Source organism: Lontra canadensis, unplaced genomic scaffold, assembly GCF_010015895.1.
Source record: "Lontra canadensis isolate GAN:19392208 unplaced genomic scaffold, GSC_riverotter_1.0 scaffold138, whole genome shotgun sequence".
In the NCBI taxonomy this organism is placed as follows: Eukaryota; Metazoa; Chordata; class Mammalia; order Carnivora; family Mustelidae; genus Lontra; species Lontra canadensis.
The window spans coordinates 311,959-333,310 of record NW_022631132.1 but is presented as its reverse complement, the minus strand read 5'-3'; the positions used below and the strand labels follow the sequence as shown (position 1 = coordinate 333,310).

The 21,352-nt window shown below is 42.2% G+C and overlaps 2 protein-coding genes across 2 annotated transcripts in view; one reads left to right on the top strand and one right to left on the bottom strand.

The window, feature by feature from the left end:
- Window positions 1–2,330: 2,330 nt before the first annotated feature.
- Window positions 2,331–21,352, bottom strand: part of SLC25A14 (solute carrier family 25 member 14) — a 58,072-nt gene continuing 39,050 nt past the window's right edge. The window contains exons 11-12 of the transcript XR_004380936.1: window positions 3,222–3,323; window positions 2,331–2,554 (exon numbers count right to left, since the gene is read on the bottom strand). The gene's annotated coding sequence lies outside the window, so the exon portion shown is untranslated. The remainder of the gene's footprint in view (window positions 2,555–3,221; window positions 3,324–21,352) is intronic.
- GPR119 (G protein-coupled receptor 119) lies at window positions 11,013–12,020 on the top strand. The gene has a single exon (XM_032843370.1). It carries the CDS (start codon window positions 11,013–11,015, stop codon window positions 12,018–12,020), a length of 1,008 nt encoding a protein of 335 aa, XP_032699261.1.

Sequence of the window (21,352 nt, the reverse complement as noted above, 5' to 3'; positions counted from 1 at the left end):
GTATAAAAAATGAATTTATCTTACAGTTCTCAAGGTCAGAAGTCCAAAATCAGTTTCACATCAAAGCATCACAGTGCAGACACCTAGATGACTCAGTCGGTTAAGCATCTGCCTTCGGCTCAGGTCATGATCCCAGGGTCCTGGGATGGAGTCCCGCATCAGTCTCCCTGCTCAGTGGGGAATCTGTTCCTTCCTCTCCCTCTGCCCCTACCCCCCTCATGCTTGCTCTCTCTCTCAAATAAATAAATAAAATCTTTAAAGAAGAAAGATAATAAAGTGCTAAATGAAAGAGGCACTAGCAAGAACAGAAAGCAGGAGTGGGAAGATAAATGGAGAGGTATATGTAAGTCCAGAGTCCTAGATTTCATTGGGCTTAGGGTAAAAATTAATCCTCATTTTCCACAATCACTGGACTTTGCTGACCAAAAAAGAGGGAAGGGTCTTCTACTTAAGTTCAGCTCAAGCACCAGTGGAGAAACCCAAAGCATAGACTTGTCAGCTTGAAGGCCAGAGGTCATAGGATGAGCAAAGGCACAGAGGCACAAACTGGTAAGAAAAGGGACAACATGTAGTCTCTATGGTTGATAAGAACCAAGACAAATTCTTGGTGGCTGTCCCACACAGGCTTCTGACCTGTTTTCAACACCTGCTGCTTATGAACTGTATGGCCTTGGGCAAATAAGTCACCCTCTGCATGACTTGGTTTTCCCATCTGTAAAATCAAGGTATTACTAGTACCTACCTTACAGAAGTTTTGTGAGGATAAAAGGAGAATACATTGTATATTTAGGACAGACTCAGCATTTAAAGGCCCCATAAGGGGTGCCTGGATGGTGCAGTCAGTTGAGCATCCGACTCACTCTTGATTTCAGCTCCAGACATGATCTCAGGGTCGTGGCATCGAGCCGTGCATCCGGCTCTGTGCTGGGAGCAGAGCCTGTTTGTCTCTCTCCCTTTGCTTTTCCCCCTGCTCTCTCTTGTAGATAAATAAATAAAATACTTTAAAAAAATAAAGGCCCCATAAATGTTAGCTAGTGTCACTGCTATAAGGAGGCTCAGAAGTTCCAGAAATCTAAGGCTGTTTCCTCAAAGTGTCTCCCATTCTAGGAAGAGACTAAAGCCTCAAATACTGATTTTTCCCACCCTGTTTTACCATGCCATTTCTCCCAATCTGCACACACACACCTCGTTCTACAGCTACAGCACAGGCAAGTAACAATACGAGCAAAAGCAAATACATAACTACATATATTCGTATATAAAATGTGTGTGTGTGCCACATACATTTTTGTGTGGTCTGCAAAGGGCCTTGGCAAAGTGGTTCCTGAGCTGGAATGGGGAGGAGGTTGAGGAGGTTTTTTCCTTTTGAAATTATATGAATAGGTACTCACTGTGAAAATATATAAGTCAGAAGTATTCAAAGTAAATGGACAGTCACTCTCTGAACACCACCCCCAACCCCGGTCCCCTCCTCAGTTATTCCCTCTCTGTTAACGTGCATTGATTCTGATTTCTATGCATTTTTTCACAAACACAAAACTGGGGGGTGGGGTTTTATTTTCAAAAGTAGGTCCAGATGCTACATACTGATGTGTGACTTGATTTTCAATCAACAATATGCTTTGAAGGTCTGTGTTAGGACACATAAGTCTATCCCATTCTTTTCATATCACTGCATAATATCTAATAGCAATGGAGGTACCAGTCTAGTCATTCACAAAGAGATATTAAATGTCACTGCTGCCTTTGTCCTTGGGCTAGATGCAGCTAAACCATAGAGGCAAATGGCTGGTCTACGCACAACAAGGAATCTGGTGTGACTTGTTTTGGATATCTTCCTAGAGCTCCTCTCCCAGAGGCCCAGCTCTGAAGGTGGCCTCTGCTGAAGCCTGGCTCCTCCTCCACTCCCACTCCAGGTGAAGGCTCTGGTTCTCGGTCCCATGCCCTCAGGGTGGGTGAAGCACTCTGCTGCATCCTTGGTGAAAGCCCACTATAACCCACTATGACCATTTAATTCATTGGTTATGGGAAGTTTGACCAGAGAATAAGCCCTCTCGTCCTTCACCTTCCTCCCCTTTGTCAACCCCAGCTTGTTTACCTTGTCAGTGCTCCACTCTGTAGACTCTGAGAACCCTCAGCCTCAGGACCATGAGGACTGACTACCGAGCTTCCAGGAAGGAACCATGTTCTCTGTGGTGTTGATCCCCTGGCATGGGCACAGCCATAGGACATATAGCTGAGTCCATGGGGTAGTGTGAGAAAAGGGACAGAAAAGCTCAAGGAGGACACGGAGGTGGGGAAAGCTAAGAAAGAAGGGAGGGGGTTTAGGGGGGTAAGGATTCCCAGGGGCCCCTTCAAAAACAGGTTGCATAGGGACTGAAAGCCAACTCAATGGGAATAACAACATTTTGCAGATGTTTTGCACCACCATAAGAATTCCCTCTATTGCCCTCCAGACAGGTGAGCATTCAGGCTCTGCTTGCATACTTCCAATGGCGGGGAGTTCACTATTCTCCAAAGCTGCTGAGATTAGTTTAAATCAGCTTGTGGGTACCTGAGAGGACAAGACAGAAAACAAGAGAGTGTTGACAGCTAAAACAAATAAACGTCTAGGACATGAGCAAAGGAAGATTACACTAAGTAGAGCATCTTTCAGGGATGGATAGAGAAGACACGAGCAGCAGAGAAGACTGGTGTGGTAGGCAGAAAAATTCTCCCCACAAAGATGTACATGTCCTAATCCCCAGAACCTGTGAATATTTTTTACCTTACCTAGCAAAAGTCACTTTGCAAATGTGACTGAGTTAAGGATCTTGACACGTGGAGGATATCATGGATTATCTAGGTAGACTCAATATAATTACAAGGTTCCTTAAAAGAGGGAGGCAGGAGGATCAGAGGAGATGTGACTATGGAAACAGAGGTTGGAGTGATGTGCCATAGGCCAAGGCATGCGGGCAGCCTCTAAAAGCAGAAAAAGGCAAGGCAAGGAAACTATTTTCCCCTGGAGCCTCCCAAAGGAATCCAGCCCTTCCAGCACCTTGATTTGAGCCCTAAAAGCCCTGTTTCAGACTTCTGACCTCAAGAAAGGTAAGACAGTATATTTATGTGGTTTAAGCCACTAAGTTTGTGACAGTTGAAGCAGAATAGTTAACTCATGTAAACCAGGCACCTGAGAGTGGGAAGGAGGAAAGGATAACTTGAATGTGTATACAGATCACCTGGGGATCTTGCTCCAAGGCAGACTCTGCTTCTGTAGGTCTTGGGCAGGGCCTAGGATTCTGCATTTCTCCAAGCTCACAGGTCATACCAATGCTCCTGATCTGAAACACACTTGGATTAGCAAGAGACTAGAAGACACTCCATAAAGATACGTGTGTAACATTTTACAGTTCATGAAGCCTTTTCATATCCATTATACTTCAGGGGTACCAGGCGGGCTCAGTCCGTGGAGCATGGGACTCTTGGTCTCAGGGTTGTGAGTTCAACTCCATGTTGAGTATCAAGATTAGTTATAAATTATCCATCTTACCTCATTTTTTCATCCCTGCAATGCTATGACATCGGAATTATTGTCCCCATGTTGCCACATAAGGAAGCCAGTGCTAAGTCAGAGAGGTGAAGTCATTTGTCCAAGCAAAGTCAGAGATAGTGCTGGGCTGGCCCCCAGATTTCCTGACTGCAGCCGCCTGTGCTTCCGCCACTGAACAGCAGTTCTCATCACTGGCTGAATATTAGAATCACATGAGGAGATTTCCAAACTCCAGATGCATAGGTCACACCCCAAACTAATGATATCAGAAGCTCTTGGTATATGACCCAAACATCCATATTTTCAGAATCCCCAAGTAATTCCACAGCACAGCTAAGATTAAGAACCATTTCACTAGAGTAGTCATTCTCAAATGGGGTCCCCGAATCAACATCAGCATCACCTGGGAGCTTGTTAGAAATGCAGATTCTTAAACTGGGAGCAAGACGGCAGAGGAGTAGGAGACCTAAATTTCATCTGGTCCCAGGAATTCAGCTTGATAGTTATCAAAGCTTCCTGAACACTTACAAACTCAACAGGAGATCAAAGAAAATAGCAGCAATTCTAGGAACAGAAAAACGACCACTTTCTGGAAGGTAGGACATGCAGAGAAGTGAACCCAAGGCAATATACGGGAAGATAGACAGTGGGGAGAGGGAGCTTCCATCAGCGGGCTTCTGGCAAGTGAGAGAGCAGCAGAGCACAAAATCAGAACTTTTAGAGGTCTGGTCCACAGAGGGACATCACTCCAGTGGCTAAGTGGGCGGCGGAACCCCCACTAGGATAGTGCGGTCTCAGGACCCTCAGTGACACAGAAAAGACCGGGGGTGCCTGAATGTGGTAGAGCTCTCAAGTATCAGAGCAGGAAAGCTGACTGCAAAGACAGAGTTGAGGAGTGCGCTCTCAGCTCAGGGTTGCCATAAACTGAGATCCATGGTACAGTTGGGCCACAATTCTTCAAAGCAGTGGATCCTATGAGCCTCCCCTTCCTCTACTGGGAGGAGTGGCGTGGGAGTATGCTGCAGGAATCTGCTGGGTTTGGAGACTCCAAACAGGTCCAACTGCCAGAGATAGAAATGTTCAGTCACAGGCTCGGTGAACACAGAGTGCGGCCAGAGACCATAGAGATGGGAGTGATTGCTTTTTTCTGAGGGTACACTGAGGGGTGGAACCCCCATTTCTCAGCTCCTCCAGGGCCAGATATTGGGAGGCTACAATTTTCATTCTTATCCACCAAAGCTGTACAGAAAGCTTTCAGGGAACAAAAGCTACTAAGAGCAAACCCAAGCAGATTACTTAGCCTGGACCCTGGCAAGGGCAGTGCAATTCCTCCTCAGGCAAAGACATTTCAGAATTACTAAAACAGGCCCCCTTCCCCAGAAGATCAGCAAGAACATCAAGCCAAGCAAGTTTACCGATCAATGAGAACTGCAAAATTCCAGTGCTAGGGGAATAAAACACATAGAATTCATGGCTTATTCCCGATGATTCTTTGGTCTTTCAAAGTTAATTTTTTTTAAAGATTTTTTTTTATTTATTTGACAGACAGATCACAAGTAGGCAGAGAGGCAGGCAGAGAGAGAGAGGAGGAGGAGGCAGGCTCCCTGCTGAGCAGAGAGCCCGACACGGGACTTGATCCCAGGACCCTGAGATCATGACCTGAGCTGAAGGCAGAGGCTTTAACCACTGAGCCACCCAGGCGCCCCTCAAAGTTAATTTTTTAAATTTTCTTTTTTTTCTTTTTTTGATTTTTTCTTCTTTCCTTTTTCAACCAACATCTTATCTTCTCAACACCTTTTTTAAAATCTTTTTTAATTTTCATTTTTACAGTCATAGTCTATCCCTTCATTGTATTTAACCTTATTTTTTGTATATATGTAAGTATTCCTTTCTTTAAAATTTTGGGATACAGTTTCTTCTAACAGACCAAAATATACCTTAAATCTAATGATCTAGTGTATGGCTTGTTTCCTTTGTTTGTTTCTTTTAATTTTTTTCTTTCTTTTCAGCCAACTTCTTATCAACTCCTTTTTTTTTTAAAGATTTTGTTTATTTATTTGACAGACAGAGATCACAAGCAGGCAGAGAGACAGGCAGAGAGAGAGGAGGAAGCAGGCTCCCCACTGAGCAGAGAGCCCAAGGCGGGGCTCGATCCCAGGACCCTGGGATCATGACCTGAGCCGAAGGCAGAGGCTTTAACCAACTGAGCCACCCAGGCGCCCCCCCTTCAGTTCCTTTTTTAAAATCTTTTTAAGTTTCTATCTTTATAGTCATATTCCATCCCATTTACCTTTATTTTTGTGTGTGTGTGTATATATATATATATATATATATATATATGTTTTTCTTTCTTTAAAATTTTGGGAGGCAGTTTCTTCTAACAGACCAAAATAACACCCAAAATCTAGTGTGTGGCTTTGTTCTATTCACCAGCCTGATCATATTCTTTTGGGTTTTTTCCCTTTCTTTTCTCCCTGGTTTTGGGTCTCTTCTGATTTGTTTAGTGTCTATTTTTCTGGGGTCATTGTTACACTTTTAGCATTTTGTCCTCTCATTCATCTATTCTTCTCTGGACAAAATGACAAAATGAAAAAACTCACCTCAAAAAAAAAAGAACAAGAGGCAGTACTGACTGCCAGGGACCTAATCAACACAGACATTAGTAAGATATCGGAACTAGAGTTCAGAATGCTGATTATAAAGATACTAGCTGGGCTTGAAAAAAGCATAGAGGATACTCAAGAATCCCTTTCTGGAAAAATAAAAGAACTTAAATCTAACCAAGTCAAAATCAAAAAGGCTATTAATGAGGTGCAATAAAAATGGAGGCTCTAACTGCTAGAACAAATGAGGCAGAAGAGAGAATTAGTGATACAGAAGACCAAATGATGGCGAATAAAGAAGCTGAGAAAAAGAGAGATAAACAACTACTGGATTGTGAAGGGAGAATTCAAGAGATAAGTGATACCATAAAATGAAACAAAATTAGAATAATTGGGATCCCAGAAGAAGAAGAAAGAGAGAGAGAGGCAAAAGGTACATTGGAACAAATTATAGCAGAGAACTTCCCTAATTTGGGGAAGGAAACAGGCATCAAGATCCTGGAGGCACAGAGAACCACGCTCAAAATAAAAAGAGGTCAACACCCATCATCTAATGGTAAAACTTAGAAGTCTGAGAGACAAAGAGAAAATCCTGAAAGCAGCTCGGGACAAGAGGTCTGTAACCTACAACAGTACAAACTTTAGATTGGCAGCAGACCTATTCATAAAGACCTGGTAGGCCAGAAAGGACTGGCACGATATATTCAGAGTACTAAATGAGAAAAATATGCAGCCAAGAATACTATATCCATCTAGGCTATCACTGAAAATAGAAGGAGAGATAAAAAAAAAACTTCCAGGACAAACAAAAACTAAAAGAATTCATAAACAGCAAACCAGCCCTACAGGAAATATTGGAAAGGGGTCCTCCAAGCAAAGAGAGAGCCTAAAAGTACATGGACCAGAAAGGAACAGGACAATGCACAGTAACAGTCACCTTACAGACAATACAAAGACACTAAATTCATATCTTTCAATAGTTATCCTGAATGTAAATGGGCTAAATGCCCCAATCAAAAGACACAGGGTATCAGACTGGATAAAAAAAAACAAGACCCACCAATATGCTGTCTGCCAGAGACTCATTTTAGACCCAAAGACACCTCCAGATTTAAAATGAGGGAATGGAAAACCATTTACCCTGCTAATGGACATCAAAAGAAAGCTGGAATGGCAATCCTTAGACCAGAAAAATTAGATTTTAAGCCAAAGACTATAATAAGAAATGAGGAAGGACACTATATCATACTTAAAGGGTCTATCCAACAAGAAGATCTAACAATTTTAAATATCTATGCCCCTAACATGGAAACAGCCAATTATATAAACCAGTTAATAACAAAATCAAAGAAACACATCAACAATAATACAATAATAATAGGGGACCTTAACTCCCCCCTCACTGAAATGGACAGATCATCTAAGAAAAGATCAACAAGGAAATAAAGGCCTTAAATGACACAGTGGACCAGATGGACATCACAGATACATTCAGAACATTCCATCCCAAAGAAACAGAATACACATTCTTCTCTAGTGCACGTGGAACATTCTCCAGAATAGATCACATCCTGGGTCACAAATCAGGTTTCAAATCAGGTACCAAAAGATTTAGGATCATTCCCTGCATATTTTTGGATCACAATGCTTTGAAACTAGAACTCAATCACAAGAGGAAAATTGGAAAGAACTCAAATTTGGGAGGCTAAAGAGCATCCTACTAAAGAATGAATGGGTCAACCAGGAAATTAAGGAAGAATTAAAATTCATGGAAACAAATTAAAACACAACTGTATCCCTAGACACATTGCCAAAGGCAAGGGAAGCAAGGACAAAAATGAACTATTGGGACTTCATCAAGATCAAAAGTTTTTGCGCAGCAAAGGGAACAGTCAACAAAACCAAAAGACAACCAAGAGAATGGGAGAAGATATCTGCAAATGATGTATTAGATAAAAGGCTAGTATCCAAAGTCTATAAAGAACTTATCAAACTCAACACCCAAAGAACAAATAATCCCATCAAGAAATGGGCAGAAGACATGAACAGACATTTCTGCAAAGACATCCAAATGTCCAACAGACAAATGAAAAAATGTTCAATATTACTCAGCATCAGAAAAGTACAAATCAAAACCACAATGAGATACCACCTCACTTGAGTCAGAATGGCTAAAACTAACCAGTCAGAAAATGACAGATGTTGGTGAGATACCACCTTACTTGAGTCAGAATGGCTAAAACTAACCAGTCAGAAAATGACAGATGTTGGTGAGGATGTGGAGAAAGGGGAACTCTCCTACACTGTTGGGGGTAAATGCAAGCTGGTGCAGCCACTCTGGAAAACAGTATGGAGGTTCCTCAAAAAGTTGAAAATAGAGCAATCTTACGACCTAGCAATTGTACCATTGGGTATTCACCCCAACAATAAAAATGTAGTGGCCCAAAGGGAGAGGGGCATCCCGATGTTTATAGCAGCAATGTCCATAAGAGCCAAACAATGGAAAGAGTCTAGATATCCATCAACAGATGAATGGATAAAGAAGATTTGGTGTATATATATACACAATAGAATATTATGCAGTCATCAAAAAATTGAAATCTTGCCATTTGCAACAACGTGGATGGAACTAGAGGGTATTATGCTGAGTGAAATAAGTCAATCAGAGAAAGACAATTATTATATGATCTCACTGATAGGAGGAATTTGAGAAACAAGACAGAGGATCATAGGGGAAAGAAGGGAAAAATGAAACAAGATGATACCAGAGAGGGAAACCTTAAGAGAATCTTAATTTCAGGAAACAAACTGAGGTTGCTGGAGGTGTTGGGTTGGGAGGGTGCTATGGTGAGCACTGTGAATTGTGTAAGACTGATGAATCACAGACCTGTGCCCCTGAAATAAATAATAGATTATATGTTAATTTTAAAAAGAAATGCAGATTCTCAGGCCCACCCGAGCCATAAATAACCCAAAACTCTACGTGAGGCCCACAAATGTGGGCACAAACATGTTTATCCCCCTTCATGGGATTCTGACACACTCTCCAGTTTGAGCATGGGCTTCAAAAGGACCATCTTGAGTCCATTCATGGAAGTGCTAAAGAAACAAGAGCACAACCTTCAATCCAAGCATAATATCAGGCCAGGTACCAAGCAACTAAAGTCAGCTTCCTAACGGGGGGCGGGGGGGGGAGGGCACGGTGGCAGGCTACCAAAGAATAACTGTTCTCAGACTTGCAGCTGGGATACTGAGCCCCCATACCATGGCCCTTCTGCTCCTTTGTAGAAGAGACATCTGTCAGAGGCCCTCTCAGACTGTCAAAACATCCTGGAATATAATATTTGCCTCTAACTCTGTACCTTGCTCTCCACTCCCTCACTTAAAACACTAACCTTTCCCATTTGTGCTCTCACCTGAACAGAGTAAATACACTTCAAACCACTCTTCTCCCCACCCCTCTCTTCTTGGTATCCAAGAGTGGCAGGCAAAAGGTTAGTTCTAATGTACCCGAACAAATGGATATACAACCTAAAATAGGAGTGACCGACACAGCGCCCAGCCTGAGCACATCTCACTTGCTTCAGCAACACTGCCGCCCTTCAGCCTAACGCTATCCACAATGGAAAATGGAAAATTCCACAACCAAACATGAGAACAGATGCTTTCCAGAATGCAGCCCACCTCTTCTTCTCATGTCTCAGTCACTGGGTCTACAGGATCAAGAAGGGCAAGGCTGGCAGCCACTACTTGTAATCAGAGACATGTCTTCAATGAGTATACACAACATACAGCAGCTTTTTAAAAATAAGATTTTATTTGTCAGTGACAGTAAGAGCACACAAGAAGAGGCAGTGGCAGGCAGAGGGAGAAGCAGGCTCCCCAATGAGCAGGGAGCCCAATGCGGGACTCTGGGATCATGACCTGAGCCAAAGCCAGATGTTTAATTGAATGAGCCACCCAGGCATCCCCGGAGAGCAGCTTTAGACAGGGAGTGGGATCTATTCTAAACTGAATAAAATATGGTAACTAACATAATAAAAAAATAATAAACTGATTAACTACTATTAGCAATTCTCTCCTTTTGTTTTCCTGCCCTCCTGAATCAGCTGATTTCTGAGGGATGAGAAAGAGGGGAACAGCACACGCTCTTTGAGAGAATTAGAATCCGGGGGTGTTAGGAAACAAAAGATTTAAACAAACAGACAAACAGCTTAAATGTGTGGTAACTCCCCTGAAAGCATGCTGGGCCCTGAAATTGCCTACCTGCCCTCACTTCCCACTTCAGCTGATTATGGTCATCCTGCTTGATTGAAAGCAGTAATAGCAGTGACTGAGAATTCGTTATTAAGTAAATGCTTCATTAAGCCGAGATTAGCTGTTAAGCTGGTCCTTGAGGCTTAGGAAAAGAAGAAGTGGAAGTTTAATATCAAACTATGGAGAAAGAACAAGTGTGATTAGAGTCAATCATATCTTCTGCCAGACAGGAGACCTGATGAGTGACCCAGTCCCTCCAAAAAAGTCCTTGAAGCATCAACGAAGGAAGAGAGCCTGGGGAGACAGTATGCACCAGGTACTTGGGAGTTGTCTAGTAACTCGGATGTTGGAGGGGGAGGGACTAGTTCAGGGTCCAGGGGGAGGTCCGTACTGGGATTGTTGCCTTCAGACAGCGGGAGAGGCAAGAGGCTGAGGACTGAAAGAGTGAGATTCATAGGGACTGGCAGGATCTCACAGATGGCAAGCTGCCAGCGTGGACTGCCAGTGGCAGCCGGGGCTTAGCTGTGGCTCTGAACAACGCTCTTCCTCCCCCAGCCCGTGAGAACTGGAGCTGGAGAGACAGCATGCCCCGGTAAGTGGAAATCCTGCCACCTCAAGACATGGAGTCATCTTTGCCATTTGGAGTGATCCTTGCTGTCCTCGCCTCCCTCATTATTGCTGTCAATGTGCTAGTGGCCGCAGCTGTACTGTTGCTGATCCACAAGAATGATGGTGTCGGTCTCTGCTTCACCTTGAATCTGGCGGTGGCTGACACCTTGCTTGGTGTGGCCATCTCTGGCCTAGTCACAGACCAGCTCTCCAGCCCAGCTCAGCCCACACAGAAGACCCTGTGCAGCCTTCGGATGGCATTTGTTACTTCTTCCGCCGCTGCCTCTGTCCTCACGGTCATGCTGATTGCCTTAGACAGGTACCTTGCCATCAAGCAGCCCCTCCGCTACTTCCAGATCATGAATGGGTTCATGGCTGGGGCCTGCCTTGCCGGGCTGTGGTTGGTGTCTTACTTCATTGGCTTCCTCCCACTGGGAGTCCCCACATTCCAGCAGACTACCTACCACGGTACCTGCAGCTTCTTCGCTGTGTTTCACCCACGCTTTGTGCTGACCCTCTCCTGCGTTGGCTTCTTCCCAGCCCTGCTCCTCTTTGTCTTCTTCTACTGTGACATGCTCAAGATTGCCTCCATGCACAGCCAGCAGATCCGAAAGATGGAACACGCAGGAGCCATGACCGGGGCATACCGGCCTCCACGGAATCCCAGCGACTTCAAAGCTGTCCGCACTGTGGCTATTCTCATTGGGAGCTTCACTCTGTCCTGGACCCCCTTCCTTATCACTGGCATTGTGCAGGTGGCCTGCCAGAAGTGCTACCTCTACCTGGTGCTAGAACGGTACCTGTGGCTGCTCGGTGTGGGCAACTCCCTACTCAACCCACTCATCTATGCCTATTGGCAGAAGGAGGTGCGACAGCAGCTCTACCAGATGGCCCTGGGAGTGAAGAAGGGGCTCGCCTCATGTCTCCTTCTTCTCTCAGCCAGATATGGTGGCCCTAAGGGGCCCAGGGAAAATTCCTATCCTATCGCCATTATCTCCCACTCAGATCTCGATGGCTAAGACGGTAAGGGCAGGGAATTTTCCAAGTGCCTGCTCCCTCCCCTCTCTGCACCCCAACTAGGAAATCAGATGGAGCTAGGGGAATGAGAGTACTTGCTTCAGGCAGCTGACCACCCCTTACCCCAGACTGAGAGGAACTGAGGTAGGGTGCTGACTTTTTTCTGTAATCCATTTCCTCATCTGCAAATCTCTATTCCTCTATCTTTCTTTTGCAATGACTCTGTTTCTCCCGTACAGGTATACTTCCTTAAAGAAATGTACTACTGAAATGATGTTAAAAAATCAAATCCTAGTTTTGAATGCACTAGAGCAGCACTATCCTATAGAAATATCATGCAAGTCATATATAATTTTAAATGTTCAAGTAACTATATGTTAAAAAGGTAAAGAAAAAAAACTAGGCAAAATTTATGATAATGTTTCATTTAACCCAATGTATCTAAAATATTTCAATATGTAATCGATATAAAATTACTACACTGTGTTTTTCATGCTAAATCTCTGAATCTCGTGTGTATTTTACCTTTACAGAACATCTCCAACCAAACTAGTCTGATTTCTAAAGCTCAGTAGTGACAGGGCTAGTAGCTACCATAGCAGATAGCGCAGTTCTAGAGAAAACAAGGTGGATCCTTCTGTTTACTATAGTGACTGATTATAATAAAGTGAGAAGTCCTGCCCTCCCTGATGTGAATCAGACTTTTTAGGTGGTGAGTTTGCCTAAAATGTAGGAACCTGAATTAGAATCTACAGCCACTCTTCTTTTACACTTCATGGTGTTCAAAACATTGTGTCTTCGGAAATAGCCAATCTTGTGGTTGTTTCTGCTACTACCCCTCTCAATGCACCACTTTTGTAACTGTGGTACCCCTTCCCCTCAGTTGGCTTCTTACTTGCTGATAACAAAGCTGAACCACCAATTCTGAGATACTTGAAGGGAAGAAAGAGGCAAAAGGGGTCAGTACGAAGAAAGGCACTGCCAAGCTCTCCACAGCTTGGACTCAATTTTTCCCTCTGAGCTTGACCTTCTTAAATCCTCATTTTCCTAAGAAACTCAGTAGCATAGGAGGATGCCTCCAACATATCCCAGGAGACCAGTTGAGGAAGCAGTGTCTCCTCCTGCTTTCTGTGGGTACAGAAAATGACTGTTGGCAGCCAGAAATTATGTCCAGGCTCCCTCTGGGCAACCCTAGCAGCAGCAATTCAAGAACAGAGTAGGGTAGAAACCTGGGAAATATCGTCAGTCTCCTTGAGCTTCCCTGTAACCCCTTCTTAATCTCCTGGTCTCCACGTAGATTCCTAGAAAGTCTGCCTCTTAAGGCCCTCAACTAGATTATCTTCTAGAAAGCTGCTGACTGGACAACCAAAGAAGGCAAGAAGAAACCAAGAGAGAATGGAATAAATCTGTCTGGGATTTGGTGCCAAAATAACCTTGGAAGGTTAACCCCCGATATGTCTAAACTGATGGCCTGAGGATGCATTTGAATTCAGTGTGTACAGGTCAATGCCAAGAGGCCCAAGAAATTTTTCATTTAAATCTGAAACTATAATGTTCGGAATGAGCACAAAATCTGGCCATCCTCCTCTCCACAGGATGGCACCACACCATGATGTCTTGCACGTGGGTTTTAATTCCCCTTCAGTCTTGGATTAACTCCCAGCTGGCTTCGCTCAGTTGTTTGGAGGTTAATGATCCTTCCTTTCCATTTCCATATTCCAGAAAATTCCCTTCTATTTTCACCCTCTATCTTCAGCACAAATGGCCTGTTGCTCACTGACCTATTCTAATACACACCAACTCTCCTTTGGTAGACTTTTTTTTTTTTTTTTGCAGTTGCTTTGTTTACCACTCTCGCCCAGAGGAGGATCATATATGCCTTCACTGCAGCAGGCTTTATGCTCCTACAACTGAAGAACTTTTTGGCTTTCAAATGGCTGATGGAACCCAATGCACTCTGAAGTGCTGAGCACCCAGCAAGTGTCATTTATGCCAGCAATAAGGCACTCTCTTGGATTGGGTTAGGAGTTACTGGGAACTATGTAAAACACAAAGAGCAACTGGGTTTGGGGGACAAGATGGGAAGCCGGCTCAAATCCATGTCCTCCTTACTGGTGGGTCAAAGCTTAATTTCCTAGCCTTGCTGCAAAAGACTGATCTTGCCAAGGTAACACAAGCAAAGTGGAATGGAAATTAGTTACAGGAGAAAGGCAGGAGCTGAGGGGAAGCTAAGTGACTGCTGTGTTGTTAGGTTCAGTGTAGGAAACCGTGCTGTCCCTGGGAGGCAATATGTTGAGTAGAAAACTCACAGGCTTTGAAGTCCAATAGACCAGTGTTGAAATTATGATTCAGTTGTTTAAACTGTCAAAGCTACAGTTTCCTCATTTGCAAAACCAGGGTAATAATGCCTACCTTATATGATTCTAGAGAGGATTAGCTTGGATAATGTATGGGAAAATGCCTAAACTACAGCAGATAGTTAGTACTCAGAGAATGTTCTCTTCCTCGTCCTTAAAAATCCTGAAGAATTAAAAAAAAAATCCTGAAGAATAAAATATTCAGCTGACCAATTTAGGGAGTCTGTCCTATCTATAGATATTACGGCCTCCAGGACAAGGACACTTGGGCTCCAAACTGTGAATTCCTTAACCCCTGAATGTTTTTGATAATGAGTGATGAAAGAGGACTCAGGTTGAAAAAGACAAATAGCAAATTTAATACCTGAGCAGGATCAAGAAACAGCAGATACAAACAAGGCGCTATTATCACACACTGGGGTTTAAGAGTAACTCTAATTATGGACACAGTATTTAATAAGCCACCAAGAGCAGAGATACAGAATGCTATGCAATGCTCTTTGACACAAGTTGCAGCACAGATAAGGGAATGTTTTGGGGAGGAAAAATTTAGATTTCATTCATGCATTTGATACTGTCTCCTGGTGGACTTGCAAAGAAACCAGATCCTGTTTAGCAATTTATCAAAATAGCCAAAAGATATTACAACCTTGTAGGACAGAATATAGGTCAATCAGTCTCATTTATAATTACCATAAAGAGCTTGTGAATTGGTTATAAAAACTGTGATATGACTAAGTTTTCTACGACTTCTCTGGATAGCTAACATTATGCACAGCACACCTGTTTCAGAGTACTACTCTCAAGAACATAACACACAACCCTCTGTTCAGGGGCATTTTGAGTGGTCTCACAAGAGTTAGAGGCTGGTTGCCCTGATCTACCAAATGCTCCCGCTTGTCTAAAAAGCCCATCTCTGAGAGTTGGCCTTGGGATATCTTCTCCCCATATGGAAAAGTATTTACTGATTCAAATGGAAAATGAACTCATGACTTTGATTTCATTCGCACTTGCTCAGTCAATGGACAAACTGAATAGAGACCAATGAAAATAGCAGGCAGGAGATATATTTCAAGGGCACACACAGAATAAGAGGAAACATGGTGTTGATAGCTAGGCAACAAGAGCAGCAATGGACCCAAGGCCAGACCACAATTCCATCCGCCACGCACTTGTTTTGTGACTCCTTCAGTACCTCCCATGCCATCCTTCAAACTGCTGGTTCAAACATCCTTCAAACTGGTCTGAAATCTTCTCCTTTTAATTAACAAATCTTCATTTGTTATTCCTACAGTCATATAAACTTGTTAATGTTACCTGCAAGTGTCAACTGTTATTCATTCATTCACCTGTCCATCTATCGGTCTACCTATTCCGCAAACATTTTTTAAGAGCTAGGTGCTAAAATTGCCCCAGCTTTGCTGGGATTTCTTTCAGAGATATGTAATATATGTATATATATGAGGTTCATTATTCCTTTTTGATTATAAAAATAATTTTTGTTCATTTCAGAAATTTTTAGAAAATACAGAAAATCATAAAGGTACCGATAATTGTACCATCTAGAGATGATCACCATTATTCTCTATGTGTTTTCTTCACTTAATGTTATATTGTGCAAATTTTCCTATGTAATTAACTTTTCTTCAAAAACATGACTTGTGGAGTCCCTGGGTGGCGCAGTTAGTTAAGCACCCAACTCTTGGTTTCAGCTCAGGTCAAGATCTGAGAGTCTTGAGATTGAGCCCCGTGTTCCTCTTTGAGCTCAGAGAGGAGTCTGTTGGAGTCTCTCTCCCTTTGCCCCTCCTGATGTTCACTCTCTCTCTCTAAAATAAATAAACTAAATTTTTAAAAACCATGACTAGTAATGGTTGCATGTTATTTCAACATAGGAGTATATAATATTCTAACCACTCCCCTATAGTTGTATATTTGTTATTTCCAATATCTCACTGTTATAATACCACTATAAATACCTTTGTGTATAAATCCTTGACACATCTGTTTAATTCCATAGGATAAATTCTACAAAGAAGTATTACTAGGTCAAGGAGAACTAAACATATATAAGAATTTTGATTCGTATTTTTGCTGGCATTTCTTAAAGTGTATAGTTTGCCTAGGATATTTGCTAAGAGAAGTCAAGAGTGAGCCATGAATGAAAAGACCACACTGATATGAAGATCTCAAAGAAATAAACGTACATGGCTTCCTAAAGGCATAAACCATACCAGGGAGTTAACCAGTTGCTGTTGTTGCTGTTTCTTTTTAACAAACGGAAGCTTATTGATCTGTCCTACTGCTAGAGTTAATCTGCAGATTTAGAAATCTGGACTAGCGGGACACAGCAGTTGAAGAATACCTCTTACAACTGCATCATCAATATGACACTGTGTAGTATCCAGGTATCAATTTCAATGTGCTTTCACTCTTCAAATTTTCTAAGTTAGTTGCTTTGTGCAACACCATAAAACGCTAAGTAGGCATGAGAATATGAAAACATAATCACATGGAGCCAGGAGAACCGTCATGATGCACTTGAAGCCTTAAAGCCATAGTTTTGCTGAGTTGCTGAAAGGGAAGATGTGCTCCACCTAATGGATCAACCGTGCAGTGTAAAGTGCATGAGCTTAACATGCTACTACCCAGCCATATGTTCACTGGATTTACAAGCTATTGAGACCATAATCAGCCACTGGGCTCAAAGAGCCCTCTCAGGAGGAGTCCTAGAAACAACCAATGCAGCTGTTAAGGGTCTCAGAGTCTGTTTTAATGCACAAAGCAATTCCTGGTTCTTTAAAATGCCTCCTACACAATAGGGCAGGCAGGATCCATTTGCTTCAGCACACTGGAGAGGACCAAAGTCATGTAAAACCAAGAGCCTGAGGAGGGTCTCTTTATTTGCTTAGGTTTATTTTTATTTGGTGCATGTTGCCCAAAAATCCGATTGAATCATATTTCCTATTTACTATAATAAATCCATTATCAGTTCCATTTCTGTCTTGGTCATGTTGACATTAAGGCACTAAAAAGCTGATAAACATGCTGAGATAACAGTCGTTGGCCCAATAAAATGCCACACTGTCTTATAAAACTGTTCATCGTGCTTTTACCACTCATAATATTTTTGCACATTTGCCCACTGAGCCATTCAACAAGTACTAAAGCACTTTCTATAGAAAAGCAAACTGGTGTCATGTCATCTCGGAAGGGGTTTAAAAATAAGACAACTGGGGGGCACCTGCGTGGCTCAGACAATTGAGCACCCAACTCTTCATTTTGGTAGTCATGAGATCAAGCCTTGCATCGGGCTCTGCACTGGGTGTGGAGCCTGTTTGAGAGTCTTTCTCTCCTTCTCCCTCTGCCTCCCACCCTCTTTACTGGCATGCTCTCGCTCTCAAAAATTTTAAAGAACTAAGAAAACTAAACAAAGAAATTATAACCAAATGGCTATGAGGTTATTTCAAGTGTGGATTATTTCATAATCCAAAATTCCAACTACCACTTTAAGATTACCAGGTCCCTTAGTATTTTTTTAAGGTTTTATTTTTATTTATTTGACACAGAGAGAGCACAAGCAGGAGGAGTGTCAGAGGGGGAGGGAGAAGCAGGCTCCCTGCTGAGCAGGGAACCTGATGCAGGTCTTGGTCCCAGGAACCTGGGATCATGACATGAGCCGAAGGCAGACGTTTAAGTGACTGAGTCACACAAGGGCCCCTCTCTTAGTCATCTTAAGCAATGATGCATTAAATTGTTTTTCTTATTTGCTAAATAAATAGGAAAGACAAGGATGCAAAAAGAGTGTTTACAGTGACTTTGGCTCAGCCCAAAATACAACTGAATTCTGACACTGAGAAAGCTATTAGAGGAAAAAACTCCTCTAGTGAAATCTCAGGAATTAACACGGAGTAGCTACTATGAGAAGATATTTGTTTTTTAAAAAAAGCAATTTTATGACTTTAGCTTACATGCAATATCCTGAAGAGGCTGGGCTAGCAAAAATATTACCCCTTAAGTGATATACCTTAGTAAATAGAAAATAAGTATTTATAATCAGGTTTTCAGTAAGTTTAATCATTCCTCCCACAAATCTGTTTATAAGCCTAACAACACACTTGTTTGCATTAGAGAAGAGAGGGTGAGAAGTCTAGCCTCATGTGCAAATTGTTCCATTCCAAAATAGTGAAATCTGTATCAATAAGTTCTTCAATAAACAGTACAACATACCACAAAAACATGTTCCTGTGTGTATGGTGAACTGTGCTTAGACTAGAGAAAGAAGGGGTGGGTTCATGAGGAAGGAAGTTGTAGAGAAGAAAGGCCAACAGAGAAAAGAGAGGGAAGAAGTAGAAAGTGGAGAATAAGAGGAAAATTACATAATTGCAGTTACAGGTCTCCAGGAAAATAATTTAAAGCCAGTGATACAATGAAGTGTCAAAGAGTGACCCACCACAACAACTATTGATCTTCTTTCTCCCAGGGTGCTATAAAGATAGGGGAATTAATGAAATCAATATTCTTTACTGCTCACCTGCCATAAACTTTAAGTGACCCTGGACTAGGCTGAATCGGTACACCTCTAGCATGGTGATTATAAGCATGGGCTCATGAGCCAGACTGCCCAGGTTAGGATCCTGGGTCTGTCATTTCCTAGGAACAAAGTATTCTACCTTTCTGCGCCTCCATTTCTCATCTAAAAATAAGAATAGCATCTACCTCCTAGAGTGTCTGAAAGGATGTAAACAGTTTTATAAACATGATACACTTAGAACAGTATCTGACATAATAAAAGCCATATAAGTATTAGCTATTATCATCTGAGTTGCCTCATGCTTTAGCCCCTCAAAAGAAAGGGAAAAAAATTGAAAGTTTTTCGTCTTAGAGCGTACAGATTTTGACCATCATTTTCTCTCTTGAAACCTGGGGTTTCCTGGTCAGAAATGTCAGTGGTTTGATCTTCGGGTTGCTGGTAACACAATGGATTTGCTCATTCTAAAGGAAAATACCCACGTGATCCTCTGGAGTTAATAGGAATCAATCTTTATTTTGTTACCAAATAGCTTCATGGAAATTCCTCACTGGCCATCCTAATCAAGCTAAACCGCATGCTAGGTTTTTAAAAAATTTTATTCAGATGTAATTTACATACCATAAAGATCACCTGTTCAAAGCATACAATTCAATGTTTCCTAGTATATTTAGAGTTGTGCAACCATCAACCATAATCTAATATTAGATCACTGCATCCCAAAATGAAACCTTGTACCCATTAGTCGTCCTCCCCATTTCTCCCAGCCCTAGGCAATCACTAATTTACTTTCTATCTTTATAAATTTGCCTATTCTGGACATTGTATTTAAAACTGGGATCAGGGGCACCTGGATGGCTCAGTGGGTTAAAGCCTCTGCCTTCGGCTCAGGTCATGGTCTCAGGGTCCTGGGATCAAGCCCCGCATCAGGCTCTCTGCTCGACAGGGAGCCTGCTTCCTCCACTCTCTCTGCCTGCCTCTCTGCCTACTTGTGATCTCTCTGTCAAATAAATAAATAAAATCTTAAAAAATTGTTAAGTATAACCTACATATAACTTGTATATCTTTAAATAAATCAAAATTTAAGTCTGTCAAATAAATAAATAGATGTCTTTAAAAAAATAAAATAAAACAGGGATCGTCCCTGATATGAGGAAGTGGAGATGCAATGTGGGGAGTTTGGGGGGTAAGAAAAGAATAAATGAAACAAGATGGGATCGGGAGAGAGACAAACCATAAGAGACTTTTAATCTCACAAAACAAACTGAGGGTTGCGGGGGGCGGGGGAGCGGGGTAGGGAGAAGGTGGTGGGGTTATGGACATTGGGGAGCGTATGTGCTATGGGGAGTGCTGTGAAGTGTGTAAACCTGGCGATTCACAGACCTGTACCCCTGGGGCTAATAATACATTATGTGTTTATAAAAAATTTTAAAAAACTATTTAAAAAACCAAACTGGGATCGTACAAGAGTAGCTCAGTTGGTTAAGCGTCTGCCTTTCGCTCAGGTTGTGATCCTGGGGTCTGAGGATTGAGCTCTGCATTGGGGGGTCCCTGCTCAGTGGGGAGTCTGCTTCTCCCTCTCCCTCTGCTTCTCCCCATTCCCCCGCCATGGGCTCTGTCTCTCTCTAATAAATAAAATCTTTAAAAATAAATAAAACTGGGATCATACAACAGATGGAGTTTTGTGTCTGACTTCTTGCACTTATGTTTTCAAGGTTCTTCCATGTTGTAGCAATGCGTCAGCCCTTCATACACCTCTTTACTGCTGAATATGCCATTGTATGGATATACCATAATTTGTTTATCCATTCATCAGTTGATAGATGTTTGGGTTGTTTCCATCTTTTCATTATTGTGAATAATGCTGCAATGAACATGTATATGTATCTGAGTCCCTGTTTTCAATTCTTTTGGGTACAGAATTACTGGGTCTAATGGTAACCTATGTCTAACTTGAGGATGTGGCCAACTGTCTTCCAAAAGGGCTACACCATTTTATAACCTCTCCTGCAATGTACAAGATTCCAATTTCTTCACATCCTTGCCAACTCCTGTTATTGTCTGGCTTTCTTTTTGATATGTTGGGCTTTTTACCTAGGAAAATCATTATTTCTCCTTCAAATCAGTGGTGCCTGCTCATCTTTGTGCTACACTCTTTCATTCTAGCATTTTTGAAAAAATACTTTGTTTTTTATTGATTTAAAGACTATTTATTTATTTACTTATTTATTTTTTTGAGAGAGAGCATGAGCAGGGAGGGAAAAGCAGAGAAAGGAGGAGAAGCAGACTCTCTGCTGAGCAGGGAGCCCGATGTATGACTCCATCCCAGGGATCATGACCTGAGCCAAAGGTAGACAGTTAACCAACTGAGCCACCCAGTTTCCCCAGTAGACTTTGTTTTTTTGGGGTTTTTTTAAGATTTTATTTATTTATTTGACAGACAGAAATT